Genomic DNA, 19,670 nt, shown 5'->3' with positions numbered 1-19,670 from the left:
AGCCAGATACAAAAACTGACCCACACAAATATGAATCTGTCATTATTCAAAGTGATCTGAGTAGCATAGTGAAGCTGGGAACAATTACATCACTGTTCTCCTTTTTTTGCCTCTGCACTCTGGAAACAGGTTGCTGCTGTGAATAAATATGATCCGCCTCCAGAAGTTGTTGCTGCTAAAGATCATATGACGCATATTATGTATAGCATGATGCAGCCCCAGAGGATCTTTGACAGGTACGCTTACCTTCACTTCATGTCTGCTCCTGAGGGTGGCACTCAAGTAAAGCAGAATATGTTGTCGTATTTAGAGGGACATTTTTATGTCCCTCTCCCACCCTTAAGTTAATCTAATGAAGAGTAGGCATTCTGTAGTATGCTGTTAGCAGCCTGAAAATTAGGCAAATCTTGTTTGGTTGAATTGATTATGAAATGAAGTTAGTTGTTCACCTCTAAACTCTGAGACAGATTGCCCACAGCTCCATTTCTTTTAAACAATCTGTTGAAACAGATGGCCATTTGCACCATAAATGAAAGATGCAAAATTTCTGTCAATACCCAAAGGCACTTTAAAAATCTCTAGAGAGAGAAGAGAGCTGCAAAATATTTCTTCTGCCTAGTCTATTTACTCCTTCTCTTCGTACTGCTGGCATCCCATTGTGAGCAAAATGGCTTTATTTTGTGGCTTTGGGGCACATTTTGTATTCACAAAGCCAAATTTTCAAGTTTATACTCAACAAAGTCCAGCTACTTCTGCCTTTGAGAGGAGATGATGTTGACTGTCGTTTAAAGCACAGAAGGGAGAGGCAAATCAGTGTTCTTTTTCTAGCATTGCCTTTGTCATGCCAGGTGACTTCTCCCTATCTCATTTCTCATCTATAAAATGGAAATAACCATACCTCACTGCTGTGCAGATGTGTTATCATCTTGATGAATGTTTGGAAAGTACTTGACATACTCTGGTGGGAGATGCTATGAAATATGCTTGGTTTATTATTATTGCCAACTACAGTGGGTATTGAGATCAACTTTTATGTCCCAGATCTTGTTTTAGAACCATTTTGGACATCCTAATTCATAACTTAGTAAGCTGATTTAAGGTCTATGATTTAGTAACTCAGAAATTTACATTTTTAGAATATAGTTATTATGTGTCTTTTGTTATTTCTGGACTTGACCACAAAAAACAAGAACCATCTCAACGGTGCAGATAGTTTTTTCAATTAAAAAAATGAAAAGAGCAAAAGGAAAATCTAACCAGTTATTTACTGTTTGCAGTTGTTTTACCTAAAGGTATGGATTTATTCCAAAACAGCCGTAATCCCAATTTAAATATTTGTTTATTGAATTATGTATCGGTATCGTTATTGCTGGAAAGAAACAACTCTGCCTTCTGTCAGAGGTATTGTATACACAAACAGGTAAACATGTGGACCAGCATTTGAGGTACTGGCCAAAAGTGTTAATAATGCTTTGAATGTTTGCCCATGCTCAGCTGGAAAAGCACACAACACAGTCATTAATGAAATCTTCCTAATGATAATGTGTAACAGCATTCTACACTATAAAATGCTTATTGGAACCAGATTGCTATAGTTCATTTGCATTTATCTTTTTAGATGAGATTATAATTAATTCTATTTTAATAGTATCTCTATTAAAAACAAAACCTGAAAGCACAGCAAAAAGTTATACTGTTGCATCCTCTGCAGTCAGAAAATGTCAGCGTTAAGTTTCTCGTGCTATTCCCTCTCTCTATGCCTTGTGATTCTATCTTTAATTACATGGTAACACACCACTAAACAATATTATGTATATTTTTTCCCCACTATAAATGCGTGGGACACTTAAAAAGGTAACTTGATCGTAGTTATAACTGCTACACGAGGAACAGAAATTTAATAACAGAGGGCTCTTTGGTCTATTGGGCGAATACACAATGAGATTTGCTATCTAGCAACAGAAGATAAATTCGTTCAGAGAAAAAATAGGGCATGATTATTTTTAACAATGAAGGTAATTAACCAGTGGAACAATCTACCAAGGGTACCAAGAATTCTCCACTATTGGAGCATTTTTTAATTACAATACGTTCTGGCTGAACCCCAGGTATCCAACTTGATATGCAAACTAACTCAGGGAAATCCTGTGGGCGGTGTGATAAAGAGGGTCCGACCAGATGATCACAGTAGTCCCTTCTAGCCTTGAAATCTATTAATCTTGCACAGCAGTGTATTACTGTATTGCCAAAGGCAAAGAAAGTAGAAAGTTGCACAAATGAACCAAGGGCGCTGTATTTTACGAGATACTGCTTACAAGTTGTACAAAAAGCAAAACTTTTAGTTTATCTTTTGAGAAACAGTAGGTGGTGATGTAATAAAAGGTGGAATTATCAGGAATATTCTCCATGTTCTACCAATGAAATAATAAATCGCAGGAATTTGAGGACATGTTCTTCTGTTTTAGTAATGGGAAATTATTTAAAGAAATTAGAATTCCAAGTATAATCGTATCAAGCAATGATATATTTTATCATTCCTGGATATGATATTTCTCGGTAAAAGAAAAGATTATAGAGAGAATTCTGCAATTTGCAAGCATAGCACAGGTTCTGTGCAGTTAGAAGCAATATATTAAAACTATGTTGAAGATAAGGCCGGCCTGAGAAGACAGAACTCTTAACATCATTATTCACAAAGGGCATGGCCTTGAGTAGTAATGAGAACTTTTCTTCTATGTCTTGATAATTTTGAATCGCCAGTTTTTAAACATATTTCATGGAATTTCTGTCTTTAAAATAGTTAATTTATAATCATGCACTTGTAGTATCCACCACTGTCCCTGGTTGTGGGTCATGTTATATTAAACTGATCTTTTTCAAACTAGAAATGACAGAAAATGGAAAGACAATACAAAGAGTTCAAATAGCGAGGAGGGGAGGAAGGATGTTTCTTAAATTGAACAGCAGGTAACAACCTAACAGATTTAGGTAAAGACTGTAAAAAATTATTTTTACCTTCTCTGATATTTTTAATACAATGTGCTAATGTTCTCTAACGTTTTGTAAATGTCACCAACCAGTCCAGTAAGTAAAAAGCCTTACGTCTCCCAAAGGTTCTGTTACTGTCTGTTTTAAAATAATCTAATGGATGGAACACTGGGCCAAGATCTGGGTTCATTTCACAGTTTAGTAACAGCTTGTACATATAGCCTTGAGCCATTCGCTCAATTTATTAGGTATTTCTGTTTCTTATTTCTTGAGTGCAGACAGTACTTCTCTACTCTTAGGAGAATTCGGAGGCTAAATTACGTTATTATCTTAGTGCTTCTAAAACATCAAGTCCCATTATATATAGATAATCAAGTAGAAAATAGAGCTGTTCTGCTGACCTGAACCTAAAGTAGGAGTGAAGCCATTACTTTAAACTATTTTTCCTTCATGCTTGAGTAGGATAGTTATACTTACTTCATAGGGAGTTAGTGACTTATTTGTTTTACTTCTCTTATAAACCTTGCTTCCTGGGATTTATATTCACATGTTTTAAATCACATTAAATTGAAGATTAATGCACACATGATCTTTTTTTTCCACTTTAAAATTTAAATAGAGATAAAGCTATTTACTGTTTTTTTAAAAAGTGGTTTTGAAACTTTTTCAGCTATTTCTGACACATTATCAAATGACATAATCTTAAACTCTAGCTGCAATGTAAAAATGAGAGTCCAAAGTTACATTCTATTTTTAAATGCCTAAATAAATTGCTTGACTTGAAAAGTGCAGCTCTAGTATTTACAGGTGTAGTGGAAATTTTGGGATCTAACCATTTGCTCAGCAGGGAAAAAATGGAGCCTAAGTGAAGCCTTTGTATTTGTGCAGCACTTTGCATTCTTTCACTGCGGTGTTCTTTATGTTCAGTGGAGTTTAAGATATTAGTGTCTTTCAGTGTGTTGAATTGAAGAGCACTTTACAAATTGCTGCCTTGTTCTGGCAAAGCCGAGGAAGTCGGAAAGACTGCACGCAGGAGTGCATAAAAGTTTGTGGGGTTGGGTCCAGGTTTGTGCTACACTCATTATTCTGATGATGAAAATATTATCATCTCTGCAGTAGAACTGGAAAACTCCTAAACAAATCCCAGCAGCACCATAGCTGCAGAGGGGGCTTTAGAAAAGAGTGCAAGTTGGAGAAGATTATACTACGCGAAATACTATTCCTTTGGCAGAAGAGACCCTGGGGTTTTTAACAAAGTGTTTTATGCTATTTTAGTGTTTAGAGCGTATCAAAATGAGCACTCTCTTCTCCTGACTTGTGTGTGTGCTGTGAACAATGTGAATAGTGTGATAGATGAGATTAGTTCAAATGATGATATGCAGAGACTTTATACAAAGTTACTGAAGACTTTGTTTGTAGCTAATGTAATGGCTCTTTGTTTTCCTTTCTTGTAGCACTTTACCTAGTCTGGATGCTCCTTACCCCATGCTGGTATTAGTTGGCCCTCTTGCTTGCGGTAAGAGAGAGCTTACACATAAGATCTGCAGACAGTACAACAATTTCTTCAGATACGGGTAAGTTTACACTGTAAGTTTAAAAGAACACTAAGTGATCATGGCTAAAATTGCTACTGTTCTTTTATTTTTCTTTTTTCAAGTTAAAAGTTAAAGATGACCAACAAATGTTCATTGCTATGCACTTTATTTGATGACTTCAGGCAATCTAGCTCTGGGAACAGATATCTTCTTTTAAAGAAAAGCTATTTAAATTGTCATGTTCTTTTCAAAGATGAACTTCAAACACACATCATTTAGTGCTGCTTTTGTTGATCTGTTCTATGCTCACACATTCCCCTCATCCTAAAAGTCTGTTTATATATGTATACCTTTTTCTTAATTTTTGTAATGTGCCTGCATATAAACACATTAGCACGCATGTGCAGTCTGCATCCAGAAGCTAGCAAAAGAAGCAAGAGCAATTGCTGGACCAGTTGATTATCCTGTGAGTGGTATTATCAAAGCAAATGGCACCTTTCAGACTTCAGCATCGTCTGGGAGGACTAATTCTCCCTCCCTGAAAGGCCTAAATTAGGATCCTTTCTGCCTTAGGCTCTCTGTGTATTGGTGTAGTGGAGAGGGAATAACACTTTCCAAGAGAGATTCAGCATTTGTGAATCGCTTCCCTGAGGCACCTACCTGCTTTCATGGCGTAGTAGATTGGAAGTCTGCCCTTCTAAGTTAGACCACTGCTACCTGTTGCCTAAAATCAGGTGATACAAGCTGTTTTACTTGTCCACCTATTCTATTCTTCCCAGTATCTAATAGATAGTGTAGTACACAGTATACAACCCTGATCTGCTATCCTCTATTCCTGTTACATTGTTTCTCTGTTTTTTTTTTCACTATACAATTATTTGTTAATTTTCTTAGTGTTGTTTTGGCCATAGTTTCACTTGTATAGCACTTGCTATAAGTGCTATTCTGTAAGGCCTGAATCCCTGGATTCATGTCTCTACAGGTATTGAAGTGGTAAGTGGCAAGAAAGGGACTGGGGGTGTGAATATGTCAGAATAATTGCTTGGTGTTCTAGCGCAACAGGGCCTTCGTCTGCCTGTTGGTGTGAGTTTGGTAGTAGCCATCTTTTCTAACTTAATCCCCATCCACAGTGAAGAAGCCTGCTTGTATTTCTGTGTGCTCTGTACTTGGATTATAGCTACCTGCTAGATTAAATCATCCAACTAGCAAGTCAAAAAGGCGTTTTAACAAAAGATCTATGAAGGTTATGTGACTGGAAAAATGATTTATGTCTTTCTTTAAAGGAAGTATTATGTTTTGAAAGACTAGGCTGGAATTACAAACTAACTGAAAACCAGTTTGATTTTTCCAAGCGCTGTATGTTTTTTTTTAAGAGCATTGTTTTTATACTGTGTTTTTTATTTCCTAAAAGTTTTATGCTTAAGGAGGGGGAAAAAAAGGAGAGAAACAGAATCTTAACAGAGCAGAAAATTGCAACCATAAAGCAAAGTTGTACTTTAATTATTCAGTGGAGATTTAAGCAATTTTATGGCTTACACTTTTAAATTTCAAACATTCCACTCATTAAAAATATATTTCATGCAAGATACCATAGCAGTTTGAATGTAAACATGGCCTTGCAATTAAAAAGGGTTGTAATGTTTAAAAGTGTTTCAAAAATAAAATGAAATTGGACCCTCAAACCATCTGGGTAGTGCTCAGGAATGACCTTTAAAGCTAGATACATTTATAATATCTTAAAGAAAATTAGGCCTTTGAAGTGAAATTTTATAGAGTCCATGTGTATAGCATGGTGTTCTCATTTGCCACAGTTCACTGACTTTTTTTTTTTAAAAAAAAAGAAGAATATGGCACTGTCTAATATCGTGATAGTTAAGATCTGTCAACCTTTGTATTATAAACTAAACTTCTTAAGTCATTAGTAACTCAGCTACCTTAAATAAAAGAACAGAAAAAATGTATACAATTCATCACTGGACGGTTTTCTTTGGAAAGTCTCAGAGAACAAGAAAAACAAGGAAATCAACTATACTGTTAGAAGTCAATCAGAATGCCTAAGGAACAGGAGAAAGCATTAAATAAGTCTTTTCAGCGCAGCATCATGATCAAGCAAAAAAATAGATCATTGCTTTTGGCTTAGAAGATACTCTGTAGTCTACAATTTTAGGTAACAGTTGCAGTGTAGAGGAGACTTAACTGTAGACAAGAATCTGTCAACTGTAGACAGGTCCATCAATTTCAGATTTATCATTATTTATGTTGAATGACTAATACTCTAGACAAGTCCTAGGCTAGCAATGAAACCATGCAAGTTGACTCTTAGGCCCATGCTCCAGACAGTACTGATTTGGTATGAAGAGGCTTCTTTTTGTTCTGTAATCTGCTAATTTGCAGCTTTAGTCACTAAACCACATCTCCCTGTCTGGTTCTTCTTTGTCTTTTTAAGCAGTATAAAAAACTTGTAATGCACAAACATGGGTGAGCCTACTAGGTGGTATATTTTTTGCCATATTTTCCAGGACAATCTAGCAGAAGTCAAAGAGGTAAAACGTCAGTGTGAATCAGTGGCAAAGTCTGCGTGACATTTTTTGTTGTTGTTGTTGTGTTGCCTTACCATTTAAAAATTAAAAACAAAATCAAACCAGAAGCAATTGGCAAAATATCATTTCATAAGATAGAACGTAAGCATCTGAATGCTGTAATGCCAAGTATTGCTGCATGTCTTGACTTAGTGGTAGGGGAATATTTTGTTTGTGTTTTTTAGTATTTCATTTTAGTATTTAGTATTTTTATCCTATTGACCTTATGTCACAGCAAGCGATTACTTTTCTTGCGTTATATCCTGCTAATCTCTCCAATTTCAGGGTAGTTTCTACCCTTACTACTGGGGCTCCATTTAATGATTGTTTTTTACATCTCTTAAACTCACAGTTCAGCCTAACTCCCAGATTCCTTTTCCATATTTAGGATTCTTCTTTGTATCATCCATAAGCTGACAAAACTGGAAGAAAAATGGTTTCATCATTTCTCTATTACTGGGTGCTGTGACAGCTTCAGTTCAGGCTATCCTGGGTTGGGGAGGGATTTATAGCCAAAATGTAATGTTACATTTAAACTTTTTTTCTGTATTTATGAGTTAATCTTTCAAATATGCAGCATTAGTGGTATGATTTGCACCTCTTTATAGTTCTCATATTTCTTTTCTCCTTAAAAATAAAATGATTTATAGTATTCTCCCCTTCCCCCCCTCCTGTTCCATAGCTTCTTCTGTGATTGAAAACAGGTTATTTCTTTATTATACCATATATCTTCCAGTCCCTGTCACACCACCAGGGCAGCTTACTTTGGTGAAGAAAACAGACTTGATTACTATTTCATTTCTCAAGAAGCATTTGACAAAATGTTGAACATGGTAAGTACTGGACTAGTATTGTAGTAGGCCTATTTTCTACAGTCAGAGTGAACTCAACTTCTCTGTCCAGGTCTGATTTCTTTCTTTTTTAAAGTTTAAGTCTGTGTTTGCATGCTCATTCACTCACAATTATATGGCCTAAAAGCATACACAGTAACCACAAATTCATTGAATATGTATGCTATCTTTTCTTGAGTGTGTGTGTGGGTGTGTGTTTATATGTATATGCACACTAAGTGAGCACAGTGGTCAGTAAGAATCTTTAAACAATATTATAATGCAAAAATCAACTTCTTTTCATACGCAAATACCTAGTGTGGGTGCAGGGAGGAAAAATCCTTGAAATAGCTGCCGTCCCTTTTTTCTCTCCCTGCCAGTCTTCTAGCAGCCTTGCAGAGAATACAGTTTTTCAGAGTTTAGCAAATTTACCCTAAAGGCAGTCTACTTCTCTCTGAAGACAGTATGCCTTCAGCTACTGTTTCTGATGCCTTTTGCTGTCTGCAATAAAATTCTGCCTTGAAAAGCCCCAATAGAGTTCATTTATTTGTCCCTATGTAAACAGGGGAGCCAACAGAGTCTCAAGCAACTGGTCTTTGTCTTAATGATAATTCTCAATAATCAGATAGTTTAAATTTAAAACAATATTATCTGCTAACTTCTCTCTAGACATAATATTGAGCACCAAAGTTTGAATGTCAAGTTTTAATTAAGAAATTTCTTGGGCAATTATACATTCTCCTTGCAGATGTGTTGCTGTCCTCGCTTATTTTAGGCATCTTCTATTTTACAAGGCATAACCATATGGTTTGATATAATGTCAAAAAAAGGATGCCTGTTGCTTTAGATCTTGGTTTCTTTACAGTGTGAATGAATAACCAATAAAAGTTGTAACCTGTCAGCATCTTGTTTTAAAGGCACTGATGTTTTATTATCCATGAACAATGTACGAACTGCGCCCTGCAGGCCTGGTTACGTGCACTTCTCTGAAAATTTTGTATTCCCATTGGCCTCATTATCATTGATGATTTAGGCATGGAGGAACTTTGTAGGAACAGAAAGCAAGGAAGTCCAGAGTGATTATGCTCCTTTAGGAAAGCTCTTCTCATTAAAGTGTTTCCTTTGTCATGATTCTCACTGTTTTGAATTTCAGGGGAAATTTGTAGCAACCTTTAAATACAGTGGCTATTACTATGGACTTGGAAGAGACACTATTGAATCAATTGCCAGAGAGGGTCTTGCAACCTGTGTTCACTTAGAAATAGAGGTAAGGATTACTTATTGCTTAACTATTTTTTGAATGAGTCATTCTTTGAGAACTGTCTGAGGGAGGGGAGGAATTCATGTAGTCTGTCTAAGGGTTTGTTTCAGCTGCCTACATAGAGGCATTTAGTAACATGAGAGGTATCCTGCAGTGTACTTCCTGGCCTACCGCTGCTGATCCAGAAGGGTGTGGGACTTCCTCCTTAGGTTTGCATCATATCTGCCAGATGTGGATGCCTTGGATGCCCTAGCAGGAATCAAATGGTATTGCAATGTAGATGTTTACATTTGAACTAGTTGTGTGCCCTGCATTACACTCACTGGAGATACAGTTGTTTGGTCAGATGGTCTGTACCTTAAACTTCACTATCTCTATCAAAGTAGCTCTCATTTGTCTATAAAGGAAGAGTTTGATACTGCTCGCATATAGATACAAGATGCCTCCATTTAGTCAGATAGATTCCACCATTGGCTTCTTAAGATTTCTTACTTTTTCTTGATCTTTAGTAGCCTCATGTCCTTACCACATCACCAGTATTTTCCATTATGGCACTTTTTCATCCATGTGCTTTCCATCCATCCTCAGTCTTATGTGGGCTGTTCTAGAACTGAACACCTACTGGGCATCCCTAAAAAGATGCCAGGCTTCTTATTTACTGATGAAGCAATGGAGGATGCATAGAGCCCTGAGGCAGTGATTTGGGCAGAACTGTTAAAAGTTGAAAACTCTACAAGGGATTACTTTGCCCTGTCTGAGATTTGTCAGGTGCACATGCACAGATGGCAAAATCTCAGAAGTCTTGCTTAGGAAACTAGGTCACCAACGAAGTGTCAAAACTCATTCACTGGAATCCCAAAAGAATGAGATTTAACCTTTTAGCTAATTTTCTAATTAAATAATTCTCATTATCTTAGAGGGATCAAGATTTACTAGCTAAGGGTTGAGGTGACAAAAAGGAAAGGCATGCTTCCTTCCAAACTTTTTCAAAATTAGCTTCATAGTTATGAGTTTCCAAAATGAGAGAGACTCTACAGAATGCCCCGAATATGATGCTAATTGTTACTTGGTTTCATTGCGTTCATTTGGTTTAGCATTACCTGTGTGGGATTACTATAAGTTCACAGATCCTGCTGCACTCCCTAGATGAGAGGGGGAAGGGAGGGGAATTAACAGGGATGAAAAAGGAGTGTGGAAGGCTTTAGTGCTACCTTAGAACCATAAGATGTGCATCCGTAGTTAAGTGGAATGACTAAGGAAACAGAAGCAAAAATTGATAATCAATTTAATTAATTTTAGATTGATTATTTTTGTGGAAATGATCAAAAAACTAGTTATCGGTTCAAAGCTGTAATGTTCCTACGGAGCTTTAGTCCCATTTGCTGCAGATAAATGTGTACCCATTTATTGGCTTGCATATACATATACAAATAACTGAATAGCAGTATGTCAGTGCTAAAAAAAATTAGTAGCTTCTTGCCCAAATGGTCAGCACTTTAGTGGTGGAATCCTACTCTTGATCGTCTGTCTGTTCCTTGACCGATACTCAAATAGCAATTCAATAACCTAATCTCTGTGCAGTTCCATTTCCTCTTTTTCCTCTGTCTTGTCAGAGCTGTGAATCATCCTCAGTCTCCATTGATTGCAATAGGTATCAAGTATGTTTGTTGTCTTGCCAGACAGATCTTAAATGTGCAAGGGAATACAAATAGGAGAGGATGAAATATGATGGAGTAAGGTGCCTTTTAAAGCTCTGAATTCTTCACAAAGTAGATATATTATTAAATAATTTAGGAGAAAGAACTTACTGGAACTTCATGTTTATTCATAAGGAGATTAACTCAGCCACATGGGTAGTGACCATAACTTTAACTGAGTGTTACTGAAGCTACTGTCATGGACAGGCATCTAAGAAACTCCTTTGATGCAGAAGTTTCAAGTTCACATAGTAATTATGCACAGTCTTGTATGGCTATGCATTCTGCTAGCAGATGAGAAACAATAATGGTGAATTATGTATCCGAATAGAAGTTATCCAAGTCCATTATCTTCTTCTAAGCTCATAACAAATGTGATTTAGCGCTATTAAAAGAAATTTTAATTATGATCCATGGGCTAAGACAAACGATTTAGAGCTATGCATTCCTTTTAATCTAGAGTATATCTTTCACTGGTAAAGGTGACCGATACAAATTTTCACAGTCAGATCCTGCTGAGTCTACGCTTATTAGTGCAGCTGCTACGAGTCTGACACACAGTATGTATCGAAGTAAGCATGTATGATCCTGGCAGTGCTTTCCCTTTGCTTGTGTAGCTGTCAATACCTACACAGTAGTTGAAGGAGCTGCGTGTTCAAACCAGAGGTGTAGTGGCAGAGTGGCTAACATGTCTCATTATGCTTCCAGAAATGCACATTACAGCTTTCCTCCTGCCAAAGTCCACTCTCTAATGTGCTTGTCACTAGTTATTCAGTTGTTTACCCTGCAGGATCAAAGGATGCAGCATGTAATGCTAGTCTCATCTTTTCTACAGCCACTACCTGTAGAAGCTGAGATGCTTAGCCTATGTTTACTAGATGGGAGTTTTCACCTCAAGTAGTCCTTCCATCTTGACCTCATATGAAAATAGAGAAAACTCACATTTTGATCCCCTTACCTCCAAACATCATTTTGATTTCAAGTGCATCAGCTCCTGCATTCTCCTGTTCTTCATTTTAAGGTCAATTTCTTTATTCTGATGTTATTTAATATGAGACAGCCATTCACCCTATTGTATCTGCATAAAAAAAGGCATTGTGCATATTCTAGGCCCTCTTTATTTTTTCCTTTTTTCTCTGCCCCACTCATCCTAAAATGCTTAGGTGCTACCTTCGTGTTCCAGCCTAGTTCAGGGACATACACATTATTTGTTACATTATTCTTGATCAGAGAAAGAAATCATTCATGGTGCAACTTGAGATGAAGAAGTCGTTATTAGAGTGGAATATACTGGGGCTTCCTTCTGCTAGTTACCTGATCTCTGAATGATTACAGGCCTAGCTGAAAGTAGATGGTCATGTAGCCAGATACCAAACTTTCAATACCCCAAATTCTCTCTGTTGATTTTCACCAAATTGATAGGGTTTTTCCCTAGAATTACACTCTTAGATTTTAGAATGTTTCAAATTAGTGTTCCATAACCAGCACTCTGCAAACAAGAAAAAAAGCCAGGAAGTTGTGCAGTCAGTTAATGCTTTTTGCATGATTTTGCTTGTGTCTGACTATATTTAGAATTATTCTGGAGAACCCCAGTTTTATGGATGTGACTCAGTTCTGATGAAGTAATGAATGCTGCTCAGTTTTGACGCATTAGTTACTCTGTGTTCCTAGCCACTCAGGCCCTGTAGTGAAGAAGGCATATCATGCCTTGCAGCAAATTTGAAGTAAGCTGTTCACTGCAGTGTAATAAAGTGCATGCTATCATTTAACTTTGGATAAACTGTTCATCACCACAATGGTCATTGGCCTGGTGTTTTTATCAAAATGATCATTAAACATCTAAAGTGATCACTTTTCTTTTATCACTCTTCTGTCCTCTGTGTAGACTTTTGTCCTAAAAAGCTGAAGTCTGCCATGTCTTTTGAAATTCTTCCTGTATTATATTTGATGCTATTCTGTTACATATGTAGCAGATTCATCAAAGTATGAGTTGGTGTAAAGGAGAGCTATCAGAATTCAAAATTGGTGCCATTACCTACATCACTTAATCTGCTGCACTGCAAGGCCCATTCAGGATAGCTTTCTGCTGATAAAAATGATTCGAGTTAAGTTGGCTGACTGCAACGTAGCAGATGAAGAATGCTCACATCATGTCTCTGCTGGGGAGCTGTGGTTATACCAGTATGCTCCAGGAAAACAAAATATGTCTGTATTTCAATGAAGCTGCTCACTTCCATTCAGTTGAGAAGAAAAGTCTTAGTTTGTTCATATTGAAAAGTTACGGGCTGAAATACTGATGTAGACAAGCTATATTGGGTGTCAGTCAGTGAAGGGCTCTACTAGTACGAGGGTGTGACTCATTCATATGCACAGGTTATGATGCAGTAGAAGAGATGGCAAAGAAGGAAAAGCAGTTAACTGGTGGTCTGTGAAGTATCGTGTTTTAAATAACTATGGAATTTCGCTAAGGGGATTTCTTAGAAAGTGTATTGAGGATTAAGTTATTAATCCTAAATTATTCTATATTTATACAACGCCTTCCACATGTGAACTTCAGGGTCCTTCATCTTGAACCTGGCTCCCTTGTAAACTTGATGCCAGATCTTGAGAAGTGTAGCCTTGGATTCAAGTGTCCAATATTAATTTGCGGTAATTGAAAGACTGCTACATGTTCAATAGGCACTTGCTTTCAGGAATAAAAGATTGACTGTTTTCTGTTTAAAATTAAAGGGTGTACGTAGTTTGAAAAATACCTACTTTGAGCCCAGATATATCCTGTTAGTACCAATGAACAAAGAAAAATATGAGGGACATCTGCGGAGAAAGGGATTATTCAGCAGGCCAGAGATTGAAGAGGCAGTCTCCCGAGTGGATATGTACATCAAAATTAATCAGAATTTTCCAGGATACTTTGATGCAGTAATTAACACAGGTGAGTTAATCTCTTTCATAATACAGATCTGAATTCTGTCACAGCAAGAGATGAACTGAAAGTTCAATGCAAACAAAGCCACTGGTAAACATTAAACGAAGGATGAGAAATGGCTTGATACTCAACAGTTTGAACCATACCCTAATTGATTTGCCCTGTTAATTCTTGCTCTGGAAACCTTTTGGTTGCCCTGGCGATCTGTCAGGACTGAATTGCTCTGCTGCACCTTAGCTGTGTCTGAAGTCCACCTAGAAAGTGAACCAAATGTTGAACTCATCAGCACACTTGTTAAGTATTTTCTCTTATGAGAATGTTAAGCTGATGTTCCATGATCTATCCTAATTGTTGATTTCTGAGCAAAGTTCAGAGATTTTTGTGATCCAGCAGATCTAATTGTCTCTAGGCAGGATGGGCTTTTTTTCCGTTGTTGAACTCCTAGCTGATGCACAGCTTGGGAACCTTTCTAATGGAGAGGCTTCTGCAAAGATGCTCTTTGTAGGACCCTACTGCTCAGTAATTTGCTCAGTGTTCCAGCCTAAAATAAGGAATGAGTGAGTGGTCAAGATTTCATTAAAATAAATGTTTGCTTCTTGGTGTTGTTGGGCTTTATTATTATTATTATTATTATTTTAGAAATTGAAGATGGAAGATGGTGGAGAGAGCAATCATTTTCCAGTTCATTCTTTGTCTGCCCTTTTGTGGAAGTGGTTTTGTGGTTCACCACCTATGGTGGTGAAATATATTTCATGGTGGCATGAATACAGTATTTTTCGTTATTATCAAGGGCATATGGAGCTTATAATTTTAATATACAATATTAAACAAATAAAATACAATAAACCAGATTGTAGAAGGACAATGATTAGGATGAGTGCAGAAACTTAGAACTGAGCTGAATTTCAGATTATTTTCTTGAATCCACTATTTATGAAGACAAGGATTGTACTGCCTAAGAGATGAGCTGGATGAGTTAAGAATGTATTTCTGTCTCAAGCCTATGTGATTCTGTAACTCTGTACTGGTGAAAGCTTGCTCTTTTGTTATACATCCTTTCTTTACACTGTGAAATGCATATCCCTCCCTGCAGATGAATTGGATGAGGCATTCACAGAGCTGAGTTTCCTCATAAAGGAATACCTGGGGCTGGAGCCACCTGCAGTTTTTGATAGCGTTCAGGACTTGAATAGCCAAACAGGTACTGTGTCTGAGCACATGCTACTGCCTTTATCAATACGGTGACTACTTGTCTCCGAAAACTCTGTGCGCTTCCCTGAAATGGGTCTGCTTCCCTGTAATGGATCTCCTGGGCTGTTTCTTTCCTGGGATCTGAATCTTTAATGCAGCTCTTTCCAGGGGCTATATGCTATATGCAGCTCTTTCCAGGCATTGCTGTGTGCCCCAAGGTGATAACATGCAGAAAAGTGTGCTGCATGACTCTCCTGAGGACACTCTTGCTCTAAGATCTCCCCCTCATTAGGGATGAATCACAGTCTGAATGAGAGTCCCTGGCTGAAAGGCTTGTGCCTCTCTGACTGCTGAGCAACAAGAACAGGGCACGTCATTGAAAGCTTACTTTTCTGTCTCCCTCGGGATAGCCAAAGGCCTGAAGAGGTATATGAGAACCAGCATAGTAAGATGGGTGAAGACAACTTGTAAATTGATTCCAAATGCCTCTTGGCCCCCTATGATTGTTAACTGCTTGGCTGCAGCTGTACCAAGACACCTACTGGCTTAGGTTCACCCCCCACACGTCCTGCCTGCGGGATAGCATGTCATTCTTTGTGGTACAGCAAGCCGAGCTGCTTTCTAAATGTAAACTGCCTGTCCTTTGGAGGAGTTCTGGGAAGGTGTTGGAAGGCTTTTAGCGCTTCAGACTAAGGCTGAAGCCTATGATCACTTTAGGCTAATCCAAGTCCGTGCTCCTGCCTGTACATTCCTAGCCTCCCTTTTGCTCAGGTTCCTCTGGTTGTGCATCTATGTGGAATCTGGATCAGGGAAGAATTCCAACTGAAGTAACCCTGGAAAAAATAAAAAGAAAAGAAAAAAAGAAAAAGTGTATTTTCAGACATATCCATTCCTTGATCAGACTTAACATAGCTATATAATTGGCTCAAGGAAAAAGGAGAGAGAAGAGGTGCGCGGTTGCTTATGGAGGAAGAAAGTAAACTACCATTGTCAGAGGCAGCACAGATTAGATTAGTTTAAAGTACTTGTAAGAATTCAGCTGTAACTGTTTTATTTATTCCAAACAGGCCAGGTTACCAGCTCGGATGAAAGCAGAATGTAGTCTCTAGGATACTGGGGAAAAGAAATAAGAAACGGATAGAACAGTAGTAAGATGTTGCACAACACGGACTAACAAAAACTGATTTATATGAAATCTCTACTTTAACTCCAAGACGCCCCATGGTTTATGGCTGTCTTGGTTAGATCCATTGCAACAGGAGGGTAATTAGTTTTCTAAGCAGTAAAGAGCCAATATTCATGACCTTCTGCATGGCTCAGAAGGCTGCAAATAAAGTAGCTGAAGGGAGGGCAGAAATGTCTCAAAGTGTTAATGAAGGATAGTGTAAAATTCATCACTTCATCATTTCAAGTAATTTTGTATCCTGAAAGAATTAATAAATGCTGATTTCCCAATGGAGAAGAAAAAGCTTCTACACATATTGTGGCATCTCACTGCTACAGCAATGGGGACCTTTCTGAGATTCTTATTTAATCTTAATCTATGTAGGTTTTATTTTCATTTCTAGAGCTTGCACATTTGTTTGAACTAGAGATAAATGGATTTTGGAAAAGAAGACTTCTTTGCCTTATTTACTATAATCTTGTTACTTATTTATCTTAAAACCACTGGATACGTTTTGTCCTGAGAGGCAAAGACAACCACCAAAGCCTAACTAGATTATCAGGAAAGAAGAAAGAGAGGGAGGGTTAAAGACAAAAGATTTTTATATAATCACAGTATTTTTGAAAATACATATGTATGTGTGTGGAATTTCTTTAAGAGACTCTCTTCATATTCCTCAGCAATTCTGAGTTCTTTCAGTGAGTGGTTTGTCACTAGTTATAGAAACTTCCTTAATAGTATTGGTTTGAGTAATTCTGTTGTCCATAAAATAACTTTTAAATTTACAACGCACCATTAATTTCATTTAGAGCTTCATTTATAGGCGTTTAAATAAATTTAACTATCCTATTTCTAGAGATCATCTCCTCTTATGGACTGTGTGACATAATTTATTTTTAAAAACTTACCTCAAGGTTGTCTTTAATATGGACATTTTTAGTAAGATAGTAGCAAGGGAAAGATTGGTTGTTTGAGATCGTGATTGTTAATTCTTTTTTTAATGAACTATGCAAGATCCTTTGCTCATGTATAGAGTAAAAATACTGAGAGAAAATAGATAAGCTGTCCTCTTTAAAAACTTTTAATAGCAGAAATATAATACATTTCAGAGTTGATAATGCTTTGTAGTTGTGTTAGCAGCTTTCCTCCAAGGATTTGGATACTTTGCAACTATTTCATCTCACAGCAGGCCTGTGATGTGTGTGTTGCTATTTGTATTCTACAAATGAGGAAAGGGATACTTATGTACTGGAAATCCCGCAAAAGTTTTGGCTGTGCATGGTTCTGCACCTCTGAAGGTTAGGCTTTACTATTTACTCAGTGTCAAAGTGAGTAATTTGCAGTGCCTGAAACAGAGCTCAGCAATCTTCTTTTCTCTGTTTTATCTGATCTTCTGGCAGCTACAAACCAGCAGTATAGAATGATTAGGCTGAGAGTCATTTGATGACTGTTGAAAATTTTTATAAATGTATATAGTTATAAAAATAACCACATCTAAAATATGAATGTGCACACAGACTGGATGTCTGTTTGCTTCTCATCCACTCTGTTTGCATGTATTATGTGACTTCTACATTTTAAGCTCTTTATGAGAAGTGCTTTGATGTGGAACTCAGTAAAGTGAAACCTTTCTTATGACTGAATTTCTCCTGAAACTGCCATGTACCAATATTTATAAGAATTTTTCTGCAACTTGAGCTAATATTTAGATGTAATTTTATAGACAGGCTAAATCCCAATCCCCTTGTATAGAGATTTTAGAGATTTCTCTAACTTGAAAAAAATGTTTTTGGAAAAAGTGAGTTAGTATCTTTAGCTTTCTGGCTTAGGTTTGTAATGTTTGAAATTCAGATACATAACAGAAGAAAAGGCACCCCACTCTAACTCCCTGTCAGATTCCAGGAGCTCTGAGGAGGTCAAAACTTCTGAATAGGTGGGCTCTATTTAGCTTGGAGGTCTTAACAGTGTGTCATGTCAGGGCCTCCAGAACACCTCCATTTGCACACAAAGTTAAGCAGCTCTTCCTAGTCCACTGATGTAGGCTCTAAGGGGCAGAATTCAGATCTTTCATAGCTTTCATTTACCTAAGTATTTGGGGAGATGTGTCTTTTATCTGTAAAGTGCTTTGAAGATTTAAAAAGTGTTTTGTAACTGAATAGTTAATATTGATTATAATTTATAGTTATCTTTTGCTAATCCAGAATGGTGCCACAATCCGGCTGATCACTGTTGAAAATGTCTAGTTTCTTTTAGAATTTCTGTTTGTTGCAAACAGAGTACTGTTCAGAATATTTTTGTTGATAAGTGTCTTTCCCATAATAGGTTCAAGAATGCGATTCTTACAAAATCAAAGGTTGTCACCCAGTGGAGTAATTGCTAGAAGTACTCAGTCTTCATCCTTTAATGAATTCGTGGACTCTTCCGCCAAAACCTATTCAGCAAGCATCTCAGATAGATTTGCTCCACAACTAGTTCCTGTGGTAAGGAGAATTAGCCTCAGGATGGAAATGATAAGTTATGTGCAAAACACATGTGTCTCATCAGACCCTTCTTTCCCTCAGAGCAATCTGATTGCTGTTTGCTGGACTTCTTTAATTTTGTCTTTATTTTTTTTGAGATGAAGGCAGATTAATGAGAATTATGCAGGTAAACTCAGCTGAAACGACAAGTGATCTTTTCTGCCCAACTTTACACCAGGATAAATCTGTTGATTGTAATGGATTTCATCCAATTGTGTACTGGTGTAAGGGAGCTGAAGATCATCTCTCTTCTATTTCAAAAAGATAAGGAAACTGTCCTATTCAGTGAGATGCAGTTAACAGGACAATGAGGACCACTAATGAGCTTTATCTTGTGGCAGTGGAAAAGCTGTTTTGTTGAGTATCTCAGAGTGTATGCTGCCCAGAACTGCCAGAGATGAAATGTAAGCACATTTCTCACTTGCTTTTACTTTTTCAAACTATGGATTTAACACTGTGCTTGCATTTCAGATAACCTCTTGCAACTTCAGCTTCATCTCTTTGGTTTTTTTTCTCTCTAATAGTCTGTTCTCTAAAAGCATTCATTCCTGCAGGCAGTGGGGGAGTTGGGGCTATGAAGCAGATGTGTCTAATGCTCCTCTTCAATGATGACGACAGGAGAACTAAAAAAAGAAAAATGGCAGCTTTAAGCTATGTTCCATTCCAGGGTTATGATGTCAAACTGATGAACGATGACTTGTCAGGCATGACTTGCTAAACACTTTCGCCACTCTATGTTTAAAACTACCTCTGATGTTTAGAGTTCATGTTCTACATAGCAAAGTAAGAGAACCCCCCTATCTTATCCTGGACTTTAAGAAAGGCCCTCCTTGGTGTGTGTGGGGGAAGATATGATTGTGAAATGGATTTCATGGATAGGGAACCTCCCAACTTTCCATTTTCTCCCACTATGAAGTACTTTTTTTTTTCTCAAGCCATGAAGAATTTGAAGTGTCACAAATGTTGTTCCTTTTCATGT

At 37.3% G+C, this 19,670-nt stretch overlaps 1 protein-coding gene across 2 annotated transcripts in view; it reads left to right on the top strand.

Annotated features, from left to right (window-relative positions):
* LRGUK (leucine rich repeats and guanylate kinase domain containing) overlaps positions 1-19,670 on the top strand; it is a 53,452-nt gene that overhangs the window by 17,022 nt on the left and 16,760 nt on the right. For both annotated transcript variants that reach the window (XM_062593967.1, XM_062593876.1), the window contains exons 10-17: positions 130-236; positions 4,443-4,562; positions 7,839-7,935; positions 9,086-9,199; positions 13,621-13,822; positions 14,910-15,022; position 16,270; positions 18,495-18,652. In XM_062593967.1, coding sequence (XP_062449951.1) covers positions 130-236; positions 4,443-4,562; positions 7,839-7,935; positions 9,086-9,199; positions 13,621-13,822; positions 14,910-15,022; position 16,270; positions 18,495-18,652 — 912 coding nt within the window. The remainder of the gene's footprint in view (positions 1-129; positions 237-4,442; positions 4,563-7,838; positions 7,936-9,085; positions 9,200-13,620; positions 13,823-14,909; positions 15,023-16,269; positions 16,271-18,494; positions 18,653-19,670) is intronic.

Source organism: Rhea pennata, chromosome 1, assembly GCF_028389875.1.
Source record: "Rhea pennata isolate bPtePen1 chromosome 1, bPtePen1.pri, whole genome shotgun sequence".
NCBI lineage: Eukaryota > Metazoa > Chordata > Aves > Rheiformes > Rheidae > Rhea > Rhea pennata.
This window is presented reverse-complemented; position numbering and strand designations above follow the sequence as displayed.